The sequence below is a fragment of the Porites lutea genome, chromosome 10 (assembly GCF_958299795.1).
Source record: "Porites lutea chromosome 10, jaPorLute2.1, whole genome shotgun sequence".
NCBI lineage: Eukaryota > Metazoa > Cnidaria > Anthozoa > Scleractinia > Poritidae > Porites > Porites lutea.
Window position 1 is genome coordinate 30,741,246 of NC_133210.1, and position 20,733 is coordinate 30,761,978.

The window sequence follows — 20,733 nt, forward strand, 5'->3', positions numbered from 1 at the left end:
TTCAAAAATGGCCTTTTTTTTATCTTTTTGTTTTGCAAAATGAGCCAGGAAAATGTGTTTTACGATATTCTTGATAGAAAAAACGCCTTTCTATAAATACTACTAAGTTAAAAAAGTTGAAAAATTGGGATTTTTCAAAAGGGGTTAGTCCATGATTTGTGTCAAAAGTTGGCCATTTTTCCATGTTTTTATTTTAGGCAAAATAGGCCAGGAAAAGGTGTTTTACAATATTCTTGATAGAAGAAACGCCTTTGTAGACTATATAAACATCAAGTTAAAAAAGTCGAAAAATTGGCATTTTTGCAAAGGGGTTAGTCCATGATTTTTGTCAAAAATTGGTCATTTTTTCTATCTTTTTATTTAGGCAAAATAGGCCAGGAAAATGTGTTTTACGATATTCTTGATAGAAAAAACGTCTTTCTAGACTATAAAAACATCAACTTAAAAAACTCGAAAAATTGGAATTTTTCCAAAGGGGCTAGTCCGTGATATTTGTCAAAAATTCGAAATTTTTCCATGTTTTTATTTTAGGCAAAATAGGCCAGGAAAATGTTTTTTACGATATTCTTGATAGGAAAAACGCCCTTCTAGACTATAAAAACATCAAGTTAAAAAAGTCGAAAAATTGGGATTTTTCCAAAGGGGTTAATCCATGCTTTTTGTTAAAATTTTTTCCATGTTTTTGTTTTAGGCAAAATACGCCAGGAAAATGTGTTTCACGATATTCTAGAAAGAAAAAACGCCTTTGTAGACTATATGTTTTACGACTTTATAGCTGTAAAAGGAAGGTTTTTGGAGTTTAAAAATTGCATTTGAACTTGAACGAAAAACTTTCATTTTTCCAGTGGGGTCAACCCACGATTTTGGCTAAAAATTTTAAATTTCTTCTGTTTTCTTTGAATTAGGCTTTAATGTTATGTTTCACGATGTTCTAGTTAGAAAAGGCGGTTCTTTAATTTAAGTGCAAAAATGACTTTTTAACATAGACGAAAAAGTTTCATTTTTTTAAACGGTTTACCCAAGATTTTGTTAAAAGATTTTCTTCCAAGTTTAGTTTTTCTTTGAATTTTTCTTTAATGTTATGTTTCTCGATGTTCTAGTTTTAAAAGGAGGCGTTTTGGAGTTTTAAAATGGCATTTAAATAGAGACGAAAAATTTACCATTTTCCCAAAGGGGTTAACCCATGATTTTGGTCAAAAATCTCAAATTTCTACGAAACTTGATGTTCTTTGAAATAGCGCTTAATGTAATGTTTCCCTATGTCCCATTTAAAAGGGAAGCTTTTTATACTATATAAATGGCATTTTAAGATGGTCGAAAAATTTGAATTTTTTCAAAGGGATTAAGCCATGATATTGGGAAAAAATTTCATATTTCTAGCAAGTTTGTTTTTCTTTGAAGAAGCCATTAACGTAATGTTTGACGATGTCCTAGAGAGACAAGGAAGTTTTCTGATATTTCAGGATGTTCTAGATAGAAAACAAAGCTTTTGTCACAAGATCCTGACTGATATAGTCAGCAATTGTTTTTGTGTAAACAGTAACAAGCAAACTGTAACAACTGTAGAGCCTTGAGCTGATACGTTATTCAGATATTTCATCCGAAACGACTTGCCTTTTTGGAGAATGACATGAGTGAATGACATTCGTAATATGAGATAGTGACTTATTTAGTGGATAGTGTTATCCAGCGTGTAACGTACCTGTGTTGAATTGCTACTCTAGGAAAAGATGAGTACCTAAGATGCATAGGTGTGAAACAGACGAATAGCATTTTAAAGCTTTCTGTTTAATACATTTATTCAGTGAACTACAGCCTTTTTCCTTATAACAAGACAAAATTAATGAAAGCTTACAATTTGTGATAGACATAAAACCTTGGGAAGACCGAGGTCTCTAAGTTAAAGCACATTGCTTCCATAATTACTACAGACGCAATTAATTATTAGATTAAACTCTGCCCAATAAAACTGGAATGAAGGAGTCCAAGAGCTCTAAGCTGATCTTTAGTCGTTAAGCAACACTTATATTTATCACTTCTTGACCATTACTCGTGCATAGATTTATATTAAACATGACGAATTACCATGGACATTTTGTAAATTATGTTTTACAAAGCATTAGCTCTTAAACCTTACTATAAGCCATTTGAAGGATAAAGTCTTTTTTTTGTGGAAAATCTTATTGTGACGCTGAACGTTTTCCACTCGAATTACTTAGTTAATTGCTTAGACATGACCTTGATAGTGATAACGTTTTAATTGATCGACTTGCCAAAAAGTGCACCACTGAGAAGGAGTTATCACAAGCTAACAAAATGTTTACAACAAGGGACAGCTACAGAGCCATATGTACCTACGTAATTCGAACTGCATTACTTCTCTTATCTAATTGCTAAATTTAAGAAAATTGAACGAAAACCTTGAACAGACACCTTTAGTGGCTGCCAGTTTGAAGACTTCTACCGTAAATTTTGTATTAGAAGTCTACACACGGGCAGGCAACACACGAGTCAATTATACATACTTATACTGATTAAATAGGTCGCGCTAATGTACTAATTATGTAACTGTATGCAAATTCATGCACATCACCTTGGTTACAAAACTAGGGGAGAACATGATGACAGATTTTTTATTTCTGGTCACTTCTGTGCCTCTCAAGACAAAGTTGTCTCTGATTCAGTCGTTTTTCTGACAGATTTTAGGGAAACAAAGCCATGAAAAAACAAAAAGTCAAATTTTAGGGTGGTTTCTAAGTTTCGGTAATTGTGTGACCTCTAAATGATGTAAAACTAAAGACTGAAAAAAGCAATTAACAACAATAACCCCACCACAGCGAAATAACTAACCACGAGTAGTTCCCGCAACACCAACATAGACCAAATTTTCTTACAGCCTCGTTTTTAAGCAATTCTACTCGAAGATGAGCAGTTACTCATTTTATTCGATCTGTCATTTCCACATAAAGAGGGGCTTTGTTCTGCGGCATTTTTATTACACTACGTACTAAATATTACTTCAAATAAATATCAGTAAGAGAAGTTTACTATCAAGCCAAACTTGTGCTCACAAAGAAGTGGAAATTTCTCATGGGAATGTTTCTTTTCAGTGCCACAGAAGGTTTGTTTATGGTGAAACAAAGTTAATCGACTTTGACGATACTGTAGATTTTCCTCACAAAGAAAAAGCATGCGAAGAATCCCACTGTGCCTGAAAAAAAGAACAAAGAGATTAATATAACAAGGGGGGTTACCATTTACACAAAAAAGATGGGTGGAAATCATAGGCGTGAACGATTTTTTTTGACGGATTTCTTGTCTGATTTCATGGTTGATATTTTGTCCAATTTCATGGCCGATTTCATGTCCAATTTCTTGTCCGGTTTTTGACCTAATATATCAAGCATGAGACGCAGTGTTTCATCACCAAATGAAAAGTCGAGAAGAGAGTTGAAAATACGACGCGCAGCGGAGTATTTTTGACGAAGTTCGAGGTGTTTCATCTCGTGATGAAACACTGTGTTGAATGCTTAATATTACTTCCCAAACAAAATGATTTTACAGGAGAAATTAAGGATGCAAAAATGGGCAGTTTTCCGTTTGATTTCCAAACACTCATTAAACATTAAGTTCCTTTGAATTATCTTTATAAATTATTAAAGAGTTTGAGAAGTCTGATTTCCTCATTCTAACTGCAATTTCTTATTAGGATGGACAGCATTATTGATGATAAAAAAATGTAATAAAAGCAAACATGTTTTTCGAGTCCGAAAATCGAGTGGAATGCTTTTAGGGAGATTGCCTCTTACAGAGTGTCAACAAGTGATCAATATCAGTAGTCTTCTTACCAGTAAATAAAAAGAATATTAGAACCATGATAAGAGTATAACCAAAGTACAGGAAAGTTGAGGCCGTCCCACTGATGGTCAGCTTGGTGCAGAAGAAATGGATAGAGTACAAGAAGAAATACAAGGCAGTACAGCCGCCAGTCAGGAACGATCGCCACCACCAATGATAATCCTGAAATACAGCGGAACAGTTGAAGAATTCAGATGACTAGACAAGTAATAGCCTGAGAAAACAGTCGACATTTGGCGACACTACCACTGGTTTCCCCGCCAAATAACGTCTGAGAAAACGAGAAACGAGCGCAGAAATTCTATACTGTTGGCGTGTCACCACCCAGATCTAGGTAGTGCTTCTGATTGGTCGTGCCGCGTGAAAAATTTATTTCAACCAATCAAAAGCACTACCCAGATCTAGGTGGCCACGCGTCATCAGTATGGAATTTCTTCGCTCATTTCTCACACGTCATTTGGCGGGGAAACCAGTGGTGGCGTCACGAAATGTCGACTGTTTTCTCAGGCTAGACAAGTAAATAAAAATCAAATTCAAGAAAATATTGCCAAATCCGTGCAAAACCCAGGCCAAACACAAGTGTCACTGAAATAATAATGCCGAACAGGTCCCGTTCAAATGGTTACTCTATAAGAATTTGTCAGCTTCATTATTCATTCATTAGTCGCTTTATCTACTCATACTTAATATATAGATTGCTTTCATGTGTATGTGTGTGTGTGTGTGCGTTTGCATGTGTTTGGACCAGTTATAGTTTATTTGCTTATTGTATATTATCTTTTTTTGTTTTCTGTATTGACATTTATTTTGCGTTGTATCCACTTAATTAGAAATCTTTTATACTTTTCCATCTGTTAGGACAATGTATCAGTTTGACTATTTTTGTCCTCTCACTTAAGTTATTTCTTAATTAATTATTTGCTTCTGTAAACTTGTTTAATCTACAGAGAAATAAATGACTACTCAGATAACAGACATCGCAGGACCAGTAAAAAAAAAAAAAGGTTACACATACTAAATCAATCCTACAATCTTGGACAAAACTATTAAGAAAAAAGGACGTCACTGTCAAAGCTCTTACACGTTCAGTTGTACTGCTCATTAGAAATACTTCCTTCTTCCCCCTTCCTCCAAAAACAACGTTGAAGACTGGCGGGATCATTTCTGCCCATGACTGAACAACACTGACAAGGTTGGGACAAGGGAAGAGGTCCTGCGGGTACAATTCTTAACAATTTTTGTCCAAGATTGCGGATTCTAAGAAATGTTTTTATGACTGAGTTTACATGTGTTTTGTGAGTCATACCTCCGCACAAAGATGAAAATAGCACAACAGGACAGTAGTCTCAGATACAGTCAACAGCAAAATTAAACACACAACAAACAAGAACCCAAACATGTAGTAAATCTGATGAGACCTGTTCAAGAAAAAAGAAAGACAAAACACTATTAATCCTTACACCTCGAAGACTGACCAACATTTTGTTTCTCCTTATGCAACACATATCAAACAAGCAAGTTTGTGTGTACTGATATTTTCAAACTCATGATAGCAATTCAAAAAACCACCAAAAGGCTCTTTTGGGGAAGCAGCTCTTATATTTTGCTCACCTGGGGCCACATCTTGCTCATCTTAGTAAGATTATTTTAGAGGATGACTTGCCCTGTCCACTGGGCAAGAAAGCATTAAAAGTTACTTGCCCAGCAAGAAAATCTACTGGTGTCAGACTACCAGACATGACTTTGCACTAGACAGGGAAGTCATAAACAACCACATGATCGTTTCTAGCTCAGTTCAATTACTTACCAAATGCTGTTGAGAATGAAGAATAATTGGATAAAAATGCAGCCAAATGGTAAAACTCCACCCATGATGATTCCAGGGGCAGCACGGGTGTAGATGCTCTGCAAAAGGAATTTCAGTAAAAGGAAGATAATTATTAGTCTCCGTGCTTGGTCAATAACGCACATATGGGTTAATCTGCGAGTGGGCAAGATGATGCTGATCCTGTGTTCTCATAGGCTACCTGAGCAGGCAAGATGGGACAATCGTAACTGCTCAGGATTTTCCCCATTTCTTCCACAGGAAAATGTACTCTTTATGGCCGTATGATGAATCCTTTACTGCCTAAGCTTGTTTGCTCAAGGACCCTGGATTTTTGCCTAGTTCTTTTTTTCTGTCACTGCCCTTGACTTCTTCTCAGTCTATTCAAGTGCAAGAAAGAACTTGGCTAAATTCCATGCATCTTCAGTGAACAAGCTTGGTGCAAGATGAAATAAACTTAAAGAAATTATTTACGGGTTTGCAAGATCTGCAATTCAAACCCATCAACAATGTTTAGGACTTTCTGCTGTTTAGAACTCTTGAAAGTAAATTAAAGATGTGAAGTAGATGTATCAAACAAAAGAACAACTACCTGTTCCGGAATCTGCCGTGGGATTTGATTGGTTCGCACAGGCTGTTCAATTGGCTAAATACAATACGAAAAGAAAGCTAGTTCAAATTAATGGCTTTATTACAGAGTGCCTGAAATAATGTCCATTCCAAACTGACAGTGCAAGCTGTTCTGACATTTCAAGTAATGCTAAATGTAATCTAGCTAGGGACAAGACACTGCTGGCAAGCACTCTCTGTCTCTAATTGTACGCGGGGCAGTCCCAGGGTATTTCCAGAGCAGGACATTTGCATTTGCAGTAATTTCACAGCACTTTCATGAAAACTGTGAAAAGTTTGAACCCAGGAGTCATTTCATAAGTAAGTTGAGTATGATTGTCCAGGTGAATGAAGTCCTGAACAGGACTGTTGTTGAAAGTGACTGACGTTTTGACTTTCATTAAGGTCAATTCATTTTGCTCACATTGCTGTTCATGTGCAAAATGTTTTAGCCATTTTGCTCCCAGCCCTCCCCTCCCTCTGGTTGTGTCTGGTTCTCTGGGTGATGCTGCCTGGTAGGTGCCCCGAACAGGGTTGTCATGGTTACCATCTGCGCTTGGTTTCAGGTCCCTCAGTTTCTCCAGGCACTTTTCCCCACACCCATCTATTGGAAATGGGTTAAAGCTGGCATTAATCTGTTAAGCTAACTTTTTCTTTTTAACATGTGATATTACATGAACTTACAGTACCTTCTTTTTAAATCCAAGATAAGCCCCCAGAAAGGTAAGAGGGACAGAAATACCAAACCTGTTGAGCAACAAAATCACCTTTTATTAAAATAATGTTTTTGACAAATGCAGTGTTTCATCTACAGAATGAAAGATCAACATAATATACTCTGCTAATTTGAAAATTGAAACCTCACGTAAGTGAAGAAAAAATCATATTACACTGTATTTATGCACAAAAATGTTAAACTAATAAGAACAATGTTCCATGTGAGCCTACACTTGGGAGTTTGACCACTGACTGGCAGAGACTGCTAAGCTTGTGACAGCTAACTTTGTTAAATTTTCCATTAACCTTAACTAGTGTAATAAATCATGGTGCACAAAAAACATACCACATAGCCAAGAGAGCCAGCAAGGTGGTGAATGGAACAGCAGCTGATGAACCTTCTGCCCACAATACAAGATTCAACAGGAAGAAAATGCCAAACATCAACCTGAAATCACAAAATACCAATTATAAATGAGGGAGGAGACTGATATGGGACTGCAGTAATTAGCTTTTCATGAATGGTGCTGACGTAACCCTGCCATAAATTGGCGAACCTTTATAACCAAATTTTTTTTTTGTAAGTTTTGTGGGTGTTCCAACAAAATGAAGTAATGAGTTTCCTTGAACACTAAGGAGAGCACTAAAATGTAGAAGTTCTGCATTGTTGCACTGATGAATAAAAGCAGTAACAAATGTTAACTCACCCAGGAAAGAAGAATGCAGACAACAGAACATTTGTCTTCCACAACTCACCACCAATCACTTGTTAAAAAAAACATGAACAGTTAACAAATTAATCCCAGTGTGATAAACAAATAAAACAACATGAGTGAAGGCATGAATGTTTTCACTTGACAAGAGAGAAAGAAAGAGACTTGCATAATAATTATCATTTGTCTAGACAATTCTAAGACAAAAGCCAGGCCACTGAAGAAACTTCAATCACTTCAATAGTTTCTCCTCAAGGGCGGATCTAGGATAAATACTGACTGATTTCCTAAATGAGCTTCTAGGAGGGGTCCAGGGGCAAACCCCACCCCCCACCCCCTGGGAAATGTTTTTGATTTCAACTCCCTTAAGTCCCCATTTCCTGGGTTTCTGAGTAATTCAGGCATGATATTGGCCGTTTCTTTCTCCTTGAATGAAGCCTTGCAACTTGGGACGTTATTTCTTTATTAAAAATAATTCTATCTATTATGACAAATCTGACCAATTTCCATAAAATGGTGGAAACAGGTGTGGATCCATGAAATTTTTAGGTAAATTTCAGGTGCATGGATTGAAGAAAGGCAATGTATAGAAGGCTGCACATAAACTTTATAAGTTGAACCTTGCAAAAACTTTTGCATTTACACCCAGCTGTTCATACATTGCCTCTGTTTTTATTTACAGAGATGTATGCACATGAAAATTACTCAACAGTGGAAATCCACCCTAAGTGCAGAAACAAGTTTACAAACTGACACTTACTTTTGTAAATTCTAGCAGAGACATAACCAGCAGGAGACCCAAGGCAAACAAACAATACCTAATTAAAAAAAGTAAAACCATACCTTTATTAAGTGAGATCATAAAAGAATACCATTTTACGAACAATGCAGCAAACCAAAAGAACAAAACTACTAACCAACGAACAAGTCATCAAGGCTCCACGATTTGCAGGAGACAAAAATCCAAGACAAGCAAACACTGAAAAAGACAGAAGTTCAAACATAAATGAAGAGTACACAAGATAAAATAATATATTTTCCTCCTGATACGCATGTATCAAGAGAGATGCATAGGAGCAATGTGTAGAATGAAAAAAATAATATTCCTGCTAGTTTTATGCATGTAAAAGGTTATACAAGAAATCCCATGGGGAGAGGTGTCCGCAGGAGAGGAGGAACATCCACAGGGGTGGGGGTAAGGACTGTGAGGTTATTATTTTTACAAAGAGACTTTATAGAGAAGAGGTTATTATTTTTACAAAGAGACTTGATAGAGAAATGATGTACCCTACCACCCTACCTTCATATAGATCACTGCACGCCCAAAGCAACCAAAATGATCAGATTAATCATCACAGAAAGCATTGCCAACTAACCTAGTGTAAAAAACACCATGATAAAAATTTGAGATCCACAGCCAAGCATGATAGAAAGAAGCATGCCTTTCTTTGGAGGACGGAAAACATCTCCATGAACTAACTTCCAGCCAAACTCCTCTTGTGCATCATCCTTTACAAACAGTCAGATAAATGAAAAGTATAAAGTCATTGACCCAGCTAACTAACAACAAACAAACATCCCATCAGAGGTCATTAATGTAGCCTTATATATTAAATGAACCAAGAATAGATCAAACTGACCTACAGGTACAACATTTTTCCCTATGCAGGCCTACAAACAATTTTTCTGTTTAGGAAGGATATAAATAAATTTTCTGACCAGTTGACCATTTGGGTAGATATGCCCAACAACGGATGCTACATGAAAATAGCTCTGAAAATTGCACAGCAACCAGAGAAAGATTTTTTCTGCTGTTCTAATTTACCCTTTTTTATTAAGATCTGCTCAAAAAGTGTACATCTCTTACAAGCCAATAAGAGTAACTTCTGAATGAGATGTATCTGCTTAAAAAGACTGTGTTTTTGAGACCAATTGTCAACAAACAATACCAAGCAGAAGGTAAAATAACATACCGCTGAATCCATTTGATTATAACGAGCGATGTCTTTATGTAGAGTTCGCAGCATGATCATGGCTACCATGCCAGAGAGAAACAGGACGATAACCAGAGAGTTCATGATGCTGAATACAAAAAACGATAACAGCAACTCAATGTTTTATAGTACATGTAAGTCCAACACAATAATACATTTATCTTTCATTCTTTGCTGAAATATAAATGTGCAAAAAATAAATTAATTTATTTATTAATACATAAACTAATCAATAATTATAGCAACAGAAAATGGTGATTTAGGAATTTTCAGCTTTGCTGCATGTTGATGTTTTGCCAGTTAACTCGCTTTGCTCACACTGGCCCCAATAGCCACATACAAATAAATAATTGTTCTGCAAAGTTACATGTATCCCCATAACTGTACATGTACATGTATTTCCCTAAAGAATTAGTTATGAGAATTTGATGAAAGATCAAAGCAGTTTTGAGGCATGGGGACCTCAAAAAGATCAATTCATGATTAATTTGGTCCAGTAGGCTCAAAAATGTCTGGAATTCATGTTGAAGGATTTTCCCTGTGATCTTCAGTTTATTTGGAGAAGATCAAGACCACATTATTTAACTAGCATGAAATTCAACACAGACTGAGAGCTCTTTATGACCAAAGCTTGCGGAGGTCTTAGAGTATGATTGTCATGTTTCTTACCTAAACCACTGGATTTTAGTATGAGGCATGGAGTCCAGAATGTAGTCCCAGCGTGAGGCCCACTTATGATTTGGGTCTTCTTCTTTCTACAACATCAGGAGGATTGTTACAGTGTAATAAAAATAAATTAATTAGATCACCAGTGTATATTTAATTGCTCTGTTACAAGTCTCTCTTACAAGGTTAAAAGATTGGCCGTTCAAAGGATTCGCCAACTAAGATAATGGGTTAGAATCTTGCATAAGTTCAGACTCATTACAAAGGTTTGAACATTCATCAATTCTTTCCGTCAAATTACTCGCACAGGGTGCATGCTCTTTTGAGACTACAAATTCCCGCACTTATCACGACTTTTTCCATGACCTCCTCCGGTTTTTCATGATCTTAGGTGTAACTGTCACCTCGAAAATACATAGTTTCAAAACTATCCTTGTTTTAAGGTATTCTTTGACATAACTCAGTTCCACAGACAAAAATTCAGGACTTCATAGAAATGCGTGGCGTTGGTCCTGTATAATTACATGTACTTGTCTTGTCTTATTTTTCCTTGCCTTGCTAGCAGCAGTGACTAATCTACCAAACACAGCTTTAATTTTCGATGAATTTCCATGACTGACAACTAAAATTAATTCCATGACTTTCAATTCCAGGCCTGAAAAGTGAAATTCTTAAATTTCAAGACTTTCCAGGTTTTCCAAAACCCATACATGTAGTACGAACCCCATCACAGTGTTACCCGTAATCACCACAAGAATAGTCTCCTCTGCCTGTATTTAGTTTTGTTCCTCAAGAGACAAAGAGAGTAAAAAGAATAAAAGAGCTGGTGAACTTACCATAAAGGTGACAGAGTATGAATAAATGATGGATAGTTCATCTTTGGGCTCCGTAGGTATTCCCATAGCTGGAAGATCGCCACATTCACCTTCTTTCTCGTGTTTTAAACTGCAAAAGAAATAAATTACAGACGTTTGTAAGGTGAGGGGGTTGGTGGGCAAGTAATGGGCCCATACAAATCTCTGTAAAATGATAGAGCAATATCTTTGTCGCTACGATGTATCACCTTTAAACTTTGTACAGGGTTTGCAAATTTTATTGATGATTGGAGTCAGTGTGACTTCTGCTTCACAAATTTTGGAGTCATTTTGGGATAATTATTTGGAGTCAAGTATGACTGTATCAGACTTTCCAGCACGTGGTCCCGGCATGTATACACTATCGTGAGGGATACACGAATTAGCTGTAACGGTCCGCTGACCTGGAAAGCTCAAATCATGATGGCGGTCATCGAGTAAACTTTGATCGTAATTTACCCTCTTCCTGTTTTGTCGTGCAGTATAATTTATTCTTTAATTTCGATGATTTAATAAAGGTTTACAATGTTTACAATTAATGTAAATTGTATTTGCTGCAAAAAGGTAAGGACAAAACTGTGTTTGTTACCGAAAATTTCTGGAGTCAAAGTGACTACCTCCGTAACCACATTGGAGTCATCTGAACAATTTTGGCGTAAAATAAGCCAAATTTGGCGTATTTGCGAACAATGTTTGTATGTTTTACCATTTTATAAGCGTTTTTTTCAACAGTATTGAAGTATATTATCTTACTGGTCTTTACCAAAACTTGAACATAGCTATGAAAGGGTCTATTAATTTGCACTTTCGTTTTGACACCACATAAATTACCTTTTGGGTGAAACCTGAGCAGACATAAGACGCGCACCATCCCAGTCTTGCCCATTACCATCTTGGTACTTGATTTTAATATCAACATGGTTAAACACATAATGCATGCCACGCTCATTAAACTTGCTCTAAAATAAAGTAAATAAGTATCATGTCAGTAAAATACGATGCACTTCAAGAGTTAAAAATATATATATTTACGGATCAACATATTGAGGGGTTTTTATGGATGTTTTCACCACTTTTTCAGAGCTGCACTGTTAAGTATTGGACTTCTTTATTTTTATATTGCATGCAAGTGGTTTGCGATTGCCTCCACGTTTTAACAAAGTAAATGCACATCCAGCAGAAGATTGGTGTCTAAATCATCAATAAATTGTGATTACAAGTAGCATGTCAAAACTCATCTTGCATGCTATTCTTACCACTACATGCAGCCAATTGACAAACAAAGTATGGGCTGAAAATGGAATTTGCAGCCTGCAACATGATTTCATGTTAAACAATCTTTCCTTACGAAATAAGTTTGTACAATTTCGGCCTTGTGTGTTGATAATAATGATAATCCCATGACTCTAGGAGGGCATATAGTTTATTTGTGTCCCTTGTACCTTCGCTCTGCTTGGGGGCAAATGATGCTACTTGGGCCACAAATAAACTATACCCTCCAAAAGTCATGTGACTGTCCTATTAACCAGGGCCTAGTGGTTAAAATGTCGGATAGCAGTATCCACTTGATAATACACTACCCAGCAGATCAATGGTAGGGAAAAACCAATAATTGTGTTGACTATGTTTGTCTGATGGACAGTGATTTATCCAGTGTATGACATTACCTACATTTGAACAACTGGGGCCAGCCATACATTGTCCGAAGAAGGGTTAAGGTGATAACTTACGACGAGGAAATACAAAAGTTCTCGGTGCATGTTAAAATGTACTGTATCTTATGAGCAAGTACAGCAAACGAGTGCAATATTCATCAACACAATCACTCAAAGTGAATTTTCATAGATGTATCTCCCAGCAGCTATGTTATGTTCTATTTACAGCTGTATCACATAAATGCCAATCAAATACATTTTCTGTAACAAACCAATTCACTTTAATATTTTTTCTCTTGCTGTCAATGATTCCATTTATTGCATAACCATATAGCAATGGTGATCTCTTCACATAAATAACATGCCATCATCTGATGTGATAACATCATTCTCTGGCATGAAAGGTCCCAGCTGGTTTTTCATTAGTGTTTATACACTGTGATAATAAAATTAATAGATTTAATTACAAATGGACAGCAACATTTGGACTTAATCTTCTAAAATCTTAAACAAAAATCAAATAAAGCTTACACTTGTTACGCAGGCATCTCGTGCCTGTCCATCTTCAGAGACATGACAGCCAATTGGGAATCCTGTTGAACAGTACTGGGCTGTTTCATCTGCGACATCATAACACCATGTAACTGGCATGTTATCAATAATCCTATCAACAGATAAGAGAAACAAGCTTTTTAAACTCCATAAAAAGGCACTTCTGACAAACTACCTTCTTTACTAACCCACACAAAAAACCTTTCTGCATGGCTGTCATTAAGGGCCAAGGCCAGGGATTTTGCCCCAACTACTACAAATGCGACCCCCGGCAATAATCATGAAAAAATAGTTGAAAAATAGAATAACAAGAAATCCCTACAAATTTAACTGTTTGATTCCCCGCCTACTTGTTGTATTCACCCTACAACTTGAAATCTTAGTCACAACCCTCTTTGAGTTTTCAGCTTTCCTTTCCCTCTTCTTTGGACTAGTAGTTACATGTACATGTATACAAACTCCTTTTCTGCCCTTCTCCCTTGTTGTACAGGTCTGACTTTAAGCGACATTTTAAGGGATTATATGGAGCTTTCATTTTTCATGACTGACGACAACCACAGACTAACAAGCAAAGCAATGGGGAGATTATGCATCGTGACATGAAGGGCATACCAGTGATTTTGATAATTGAGAGCAATTCCATTTTTCAAGAAATCCAGCTTCTTCATCTGCTCCTTGTCACCATTTTTATAAGTTTTCTTACAGAGAGTCTTACACTGGACATCTTTCTTGAAAGTTATCTGTTTCATAACAAAATTTAAAGGGATAAAGCACAATAATTATATCATATTACATGTAAGCTCTCCTTACAACAATAACAATGGGGAATTCAAGGGAATAAATAATCCCTAGAAAGAAAAGGTACTAAAACTGGCCCAGGGCCTGGTTTTATAAAATTATTCCTGCAATCCTAAGTTGCTTTATGCAACTCAGCCCGGTCCCTGACTGAAATACTGATGATGCTCGAAACATAGGAAGAAGACCGGAATAATGATTGAACTACTAAAGTGTAGTTGCCAAAAACTATGAAATTAAAACAATCAAGTGAACAGGAGTGATCTTATGGCAATTTGGATTTTGTACTGTCAGTACAGCGACCATGTTGGAGATAACAACTTCAACCTCCAATATGGGAAACGAAAATAACCCTACTAACAACAAAAGTGTTGCTTTCTGTGTTTTCGGAACATCTTAACTTTTTTATAATACAGCTGTAAGCAACATAAATATTACATGAGTAATAAACATCATTCAATATTTAAACTGTTTGTCATAAAACTTCCATTAATTGACAGTGATTTCAATTATGTAACACACAAAATGTATGACGGATGTTCTGTCAAAACATAGAATGAATGGTTGATGAATTCTTACATTGTACATAGAAGGCCTTATTCTTTCTCCAAATACAACCTAAAAGGTGAAGGAAATAAAATATCAATGATATGATTGTGATAGAGTTGTTTGTACAGTCGGTTACAATTTTATCACAATGTATTGACGCACTATAAATTTGCATTATTTAATTTAAGATTTTTATAAACAGAAAACTGTAACAGTGTGGAGGCGTGTATGGCCAAGTTGTCTCAAAGTTCAGATCTGGAGGTCCAGGATTCAAGCCTCACCCATTGCCTTGTTTCATCAGACAAGGAACTTTACTCCACTTTATCTCTCTTTACACAAGTGTATAAATGGGTACCAACAACATACTGGGGGGGGGGGGGGGGGGGTAACCCAGTGATGGACCAGCATCCCATCCAGGGGGAGTAGCAATAATCCTAGGCATGCTTCCCGCTAAGGAAACCAGGATAAGCTCTGGAAATTTGGGCCTTTGGCTTGTGTACGCCTTTACCTTCTATACCGTAACAGTAATAATCAATAACCCACTAAGCAAATGATTTACCACAACTACACAAAAATTGTGAATAGTTTGGGTTTTGTGTAAACTCAAAAATACACTGGGTATTGCCAATCTTTCACCCTAAAAAAAATTTTAATTGTGCATCACGTTATTTGAGACATGAATTACATAAGGCAGGAGACTAATCAAGGATCACAATAATTTATAAAATAATCACATTGTCAAACCCGAATCAAGCATTGAATGCAAGATGGATTAGCCAATATTATAACCACTAAGCAATGCCTACATGTAGGCTTGCACATGGTTGAAGAAAAAGAGCCTGAAGTTTGCTGGCCACTGCCATGTAGCTATCCGCGAAGGTGAACATTTTGTACTCCTTTGGCATCCAGCATAAAATTATGGTAGCACTGGTGTAGACAGAGCACAGAGAAAGCAGGGAGATTGGAGAATTCTCCGTTTACTACACAGAAATCTCCAGCCAATGTTAGGTAGCCTAGGACTATTTTTTATTTAGGCGCGGAGCCTTTTTCAAAGTATTCTCCTGTAATGTTACACCTTACTCCTGCTACTAGAATTCTTAATGACAACCCTGAGAATGTATGTCAAGTGTTAACAATAGAGGAAAAACTTATGTATTCTGGATGGAGTGCCAATAGTCCTTTTTGTTTGGTTGAGATCAACTCGATCAAAATCATAAAGATATAAATTCAGTATTGTTGTTGTTCACCTGGCCAAGATTTTCTGTGGGAGTCTTTTCATCTGAGGTAGGAACACAGAAATCAAATCTGAAAAACAACACAAATGACCAAATCAGTCTGAAAGTGTATGATTGTTCTTAAGTCTTGCATTCTGCCATAGAAGTTACATTTTACACACGTAAAAAAATTCCCATGGTTGTACAAGCCTGTCATAAGTCCGAAAGGATTAAATTAATAGACAAATACATGTAAGACTACGGGTGTAGCGATATTCATATACATAAAGCTTTCGACAACAACAACAAAACGTCTAGCAACAAACAACAACAACTTCATTTAAATCTTTCAATTATTTTTCATTATTTATTTCAACTATTAAATCTTTCATTATAAAAGAGAATGCCTTCAATAAGATTCCATTTTGATCATACTATTTGAAACTGGATATAGTGATGTAACAAAGTAACTACCGGTGAGTCTTAACCATCCCAACATTCCACAAAAATTCTTTAATACATGTATAATGTAACATCAATAAGTCAACTAGCCTTACCTTGAGGTCAATATTAAACGTTTACACTAAGCAGAAGAACCTGAATACAATTTTTCCGCAGTGTGAAATTTTAGGGTCAAAATCAGCCTCAAGTTAAAAGGTCCTAACTGGAAAGACTACCCAATAATATTGGCGTGGGATAATTAAAATGGATTCATTGTGCTAGTTTTGCTGAGGGAATGGATGCACAAGGAAGAGGATGCTTACTGCAGCTTGGGTTCTCGTCTTCATTAATACAGGACTGATACACAACAAAATAATGACATCCATGTTAACCAATACCTTGAATATTCATAAGGAATCACAGCCTCCACAGAATCCAATCGGTTGACAAATAACTCAATTTTATTCTGTAAAAAAAAAACGTGAGCTTTGAAGTGAGTTGTTGATGTAACTTGTCTGAATATAAAATCTAAACATGTGGGGGGTATATTTGGTTCTGGACAATACTATTAAGTCTAAAGATGTCTGTCTGTGCAAACAGGTTTCTAAGGGCCTCTTTATATGAGCCCGGTTGACAGGGCTGGCCTGGTTACCAAGATCTTGCCTTCTAAATCCTTTGTAAAATTTTTGATGTGTTCATATGAAAGGGTGGGCTAGCTTGGTTCCCAAGATCTCACCAAGCGGGCAGGAAATTGGCCAAATGAACACTTCATCCCGGTTACCGGGATAAACGGTGGGATGAATTCTGGCGGTCTGGATGACATCATCTTGCATTGCCTGCTGTAATTTCCACATCATTAGCATCCCATTTAACTGTAGTGATACTTTAATAGTTACGGAAGCTATGATAGGCCCGAAAGTTAAAATTTTTGTGTTTCGCAATGTTTGCTTTGTTCTCAAATTTGGCACGGCAACTCCTCCCCAGGATCTTTGGCCTTTTCTCATCTCGGAAATCGGGCTGAAATTTCTCAATTCATCCTGCTAACTGGGCACATGTGAAGAGGCACTAAAACAGACATGATATGTGCTGCCTAAGTGGTCGACTATTTGCTGATGTAAATGATAGCTCCTTTGGGGCTTTAAAAACCAGCAAGAAAAACTTCCTAACACATCAGAGACTTTTGTTTCACTATTTTGGTCCACACCAAGTTCATCCCTATTCATGTTTAATTAAAAACAAAAAAAGGTTAAGGCACGCCAAGGCCATTAGGCTCAGACAGCCTGAGTTTCAACTGGTTTCTGTAGCATATATATGTACCACAAAACACCAGGGCTGTGACTAAGATTTCAAGTTCCCAGGGTAAATACAACAAGCAGGTCCGGAATCACACAGTCAGAGATTTCTTTCACCTCTTATTTTTATCTACTTCCCTACGAAAGTAGTCTGGGGTCATGTTCTGAGTAGTACATGTAGGATATACATGTATGAATTCTTTCTAAGACTAATGCATCCTCCTGCAAACTTCACATATTTTAAAAATGTTTTACGAAGTCTATCAAAAGGCAAAAAACAAAAAAACTATAATAACAAAACAATCAGCTACAATCAACCACAGGATCTGATTGACTGAGTTTTTCATGTGATTTTGCTCCACTCGATTTAAACCTGGACGACAACATAATTTTTGCTGTGCTGTACTGGTAGTCATGGATACTAGAGAAGTTTAATACGAAAAAATTCACTGCCTAGAAATACAGTTATGAATTTAAATTTCACACATTACACGTGTAGTTCATCCATATATTCTACTTGGAATATTTATACATGTACATAGGTTGACTAATCAAAAACGAAACTTCAAATAAATTAGGTTTCTTTAATCATGAAACTACAGTTCCAAAAAACATTTTTGCTCTTTCTGCGACATATATGAAAGAATTTCCCTCTGTAAATTAAATAAGTTTAATAAGTTGCTTACACGTAGAGGTAGAAAAATGGAGGTTGTCACACTCGAAGAAAGGTTAATAATTATTATAAGGCAATCATGCATATAAAATGATAAGCTGGCTTTCTACTTGAAATATTAGGAAATAAGATAAGGTAAGCTGGGTTGACATGATAAGCTGTGAGTTAAGCAGACAGGATAACGAATATAAAAATTCTAAAGAAATTGACCGAAGTCGTTTGCAGTGAACAGAATACGTATTGCAACAATTTGCAACGTTAACGAATTAAATTAGTAAGTTCGTTTTTTGCCACTTACAGTGCCCTGAAGATCAAACCAAACAGTCGATGAACGAGTCTCAAATTAGCAATAATCAAACTGCTGATACTACCTAAAACAACGCTTACCAAACAAGCTTTACTTTCTTTCCCTTTTTCACAATATGAAACTGGAGCCAGACCGGGTAAATAAAACGCGGCACAACATGAAATCCACGCACTAAAAACCAAGATAAAGGTCCCTGGTGAGCTGCAGCGGTCCATCTGCTTCAAGAAAGTACTTTTCTTTTACCAAGTAATAAAAAAAAAACGACAAAAATTCAAGCATAAACTTCACAATAATCAACACCAAACTTCAACCTTCGCTTCTGCGAGGTAAAGAGGCATCTATGCGCAGTGACAAATTATGACGATCTGCGCATATAGATGGCCACGTCACAAGGTCCAAGATGGTGGGCAATTCTAGCCGCGCGAAAACGACGTTCGTGTTCGGTTACCAGGTAACGATGAATCTAACAATTATATTTTTCATCAACGTGAAATTAATTAAATAGGAGAGATCGTCAAACTGTCGCTGCATGCATCATACAAAAGATGTTTTCAAAGCCCTATCAACCATGTTCCCCCCTAATGATTCAATTTTTGGGTTAGAATTTCACTTGTTTAAGTATATGACTGGGTAGGGAAATCTGTCATGTCGGTCGGTAAAAAAGCCCAAAAGGACTAACAGATACATTTTTTACGGTAAAAAAGTCGAGAAAACGTTCAGGTTCGGTGATTTATTCATATTTCAAAGACGGTACATTTATGATGAAAAGGGTACCATTTAGCCATAGACTACGAAAGGGGTGTCTTATCTGTCAAAAAAGGTATATAGAGAGGATATTACACGGTAGCGCGAAGATATGAATTTCATTTTCGCGTGGCAAAACAATATTTTACGAACGAGCGCAGCGAGTGAGTAAAATATTGTTTCTGCCACGAGAAAATAAAACTCATATCTTCAAGCCGCCGTGTAATGTTCTTTTTATTATATAGACAAAAAGACATTTATAAAATAATGGAGAGAAACTATCGAAATTACGTCATCGATAAACTGTGAGATTATGGAAAATAAACCACTCGGGTCCCGGATGTAGTTTTTATGAATTTTACGAGTGGTATATTTTCCAGTAAAACACTCGTGTCTATATAATTAAAACAGGGTAAGGGCCTGTGCCTCGGGGCGGAACCTCCCCGTATAAACCTTTGTTGAGTACCCTCTCCCCGGGAACCAAACTGGACCTAAAAAACTCTATACAGTAAAATTCCGAGAATAAGCCCTCCTTGTATAGGCCCCCCAAACTCGTAACGCAAAAAACCCTCCGTTCAATCGCACCTCCAAATATAAGCTCCCACTGTAGACTGCGAGCAGTCTCTCTTTTTCTTCCGGTGCACGCGCGCGCGAGCGGCAGAAAAAAGAGAGACTGCTCGTAGTCTACTCCCACTGGGGCTTGTCTTTGGAAATTGCCCTCAAATACAAAGAAAAACAAAGCAAAAACGGTTAATTTCTTTCCGAATATAAGACTAGCCCAATCGAATTTAAAACGCAAATTTCCCTCCGAATATAAGCCCCTTAAAGGGCCTTTGAAAAATATAAACCCTGGGGCTTATTTACGGTACCTCTCTAAACAAGACGTCAGTTAAGATCGATTTAATTGACCTGCTTCCAAGTGAAAAAAACTTTGATTCTCCGAACTGGAGGCGCAGTTATGTGAATGAGGCGTCTCCTTTTTTGGGGGAGTGAAATCCAGATTTTGGTAGAGCGATTTTGGTATGACCTTGAAAAATGGTTTCGGTACGTGTTCGTTATTTGTTTGTATCAGCCAATGAATGAAAAGATTAAAACATGGACTCTTCGTTTTCCCGCCAAAGAAACCCTAATATGGAGAAGCCATTGTTCGATAGGCCAATCGTGTTGCAGTATGACGTCAAAGATCTCTAGAAAGTTCGTGAGCATGAAGTTTTTTCACCCGAGCGTTCGCTTAACTAACCAAAAGCCACACGCGTTTGTATCCGTTCTATAAAC

At 36.7% G+C, this 20,733-nt stretch overlaps 1 protein-coding gene across 1 annotated transcript; it reads right to left on the bottom strand.

Annotated features, from left to right (window-relative positions):
• Positions 1–1,767: 1,767 nt before the first annotated feature.
• On the bottom strand, positions 1,768–19,040 carry LOC140949894 (transmembrane 9 superfamily member 2-like). Its single transcript, XM_073399039.1, has 21 exons — positions 18,795–19,040; positions 16,841–16,908; positions 16,035–16,092; positions 14,818–14,856; positions 14,056–14,183; positions 13,423–13,555; positions 12,068–12,195; positions 11,219–11,327; positions 10,386–10,471; positions 9,696–9,804; positions 9,099–9,231; positions 8,640–8,701; positions 8,483–8,540; positions 7,717–7,774; positions 7,356–7,457; positions 6,982–7,039; positions 6,276–6,329; positions 5,666–5,763; positions 5,165–5,276; positions 3,849–4,020; positions 1,768–3,211 (listed from the first exon to the last, which is right to left on the bottom strand). The coding sequence occupies exons 1-21, from the start codon at positions 18,927–18,929 to the stop codon at positions 3,144–3,146; spliced, it is 1,968 nt and encodes a 655-aa protein (XP_073255140.1). The 5' UTR covers positions 18,930–19,040; the 3' UTR covers positions 1,768–3,143.
• Between the last annotated feature and the right edge of the window lie 1,693 nt (positions 19,041–20,733).

Excerpts from the sequence above, each read along its gene's own strand:
- LOC140949894 (XM_073399039.1), bottom strand. The coding sequence starts at position 18,929 with ATGGACCGCTGCAGCTCACCAGGGACCTTTATCTTGGTTTTTAGTGCG. Across the intron at positions 13,556-14,055 it reads CTCAATTATCAAAATCACTG|GATTATTGATAACATGCCAG; the intron begins GTATGCCCTTCA and ends ATCTGTTGATAG. Across the intron at positions 10,472-11,218 it reads CATACTCTGTCACCTTTATG|AAAGAAGAAGACCCAAATCA; the intron begins GTAAGTTCACCA and ends CTGATGTTGTAG.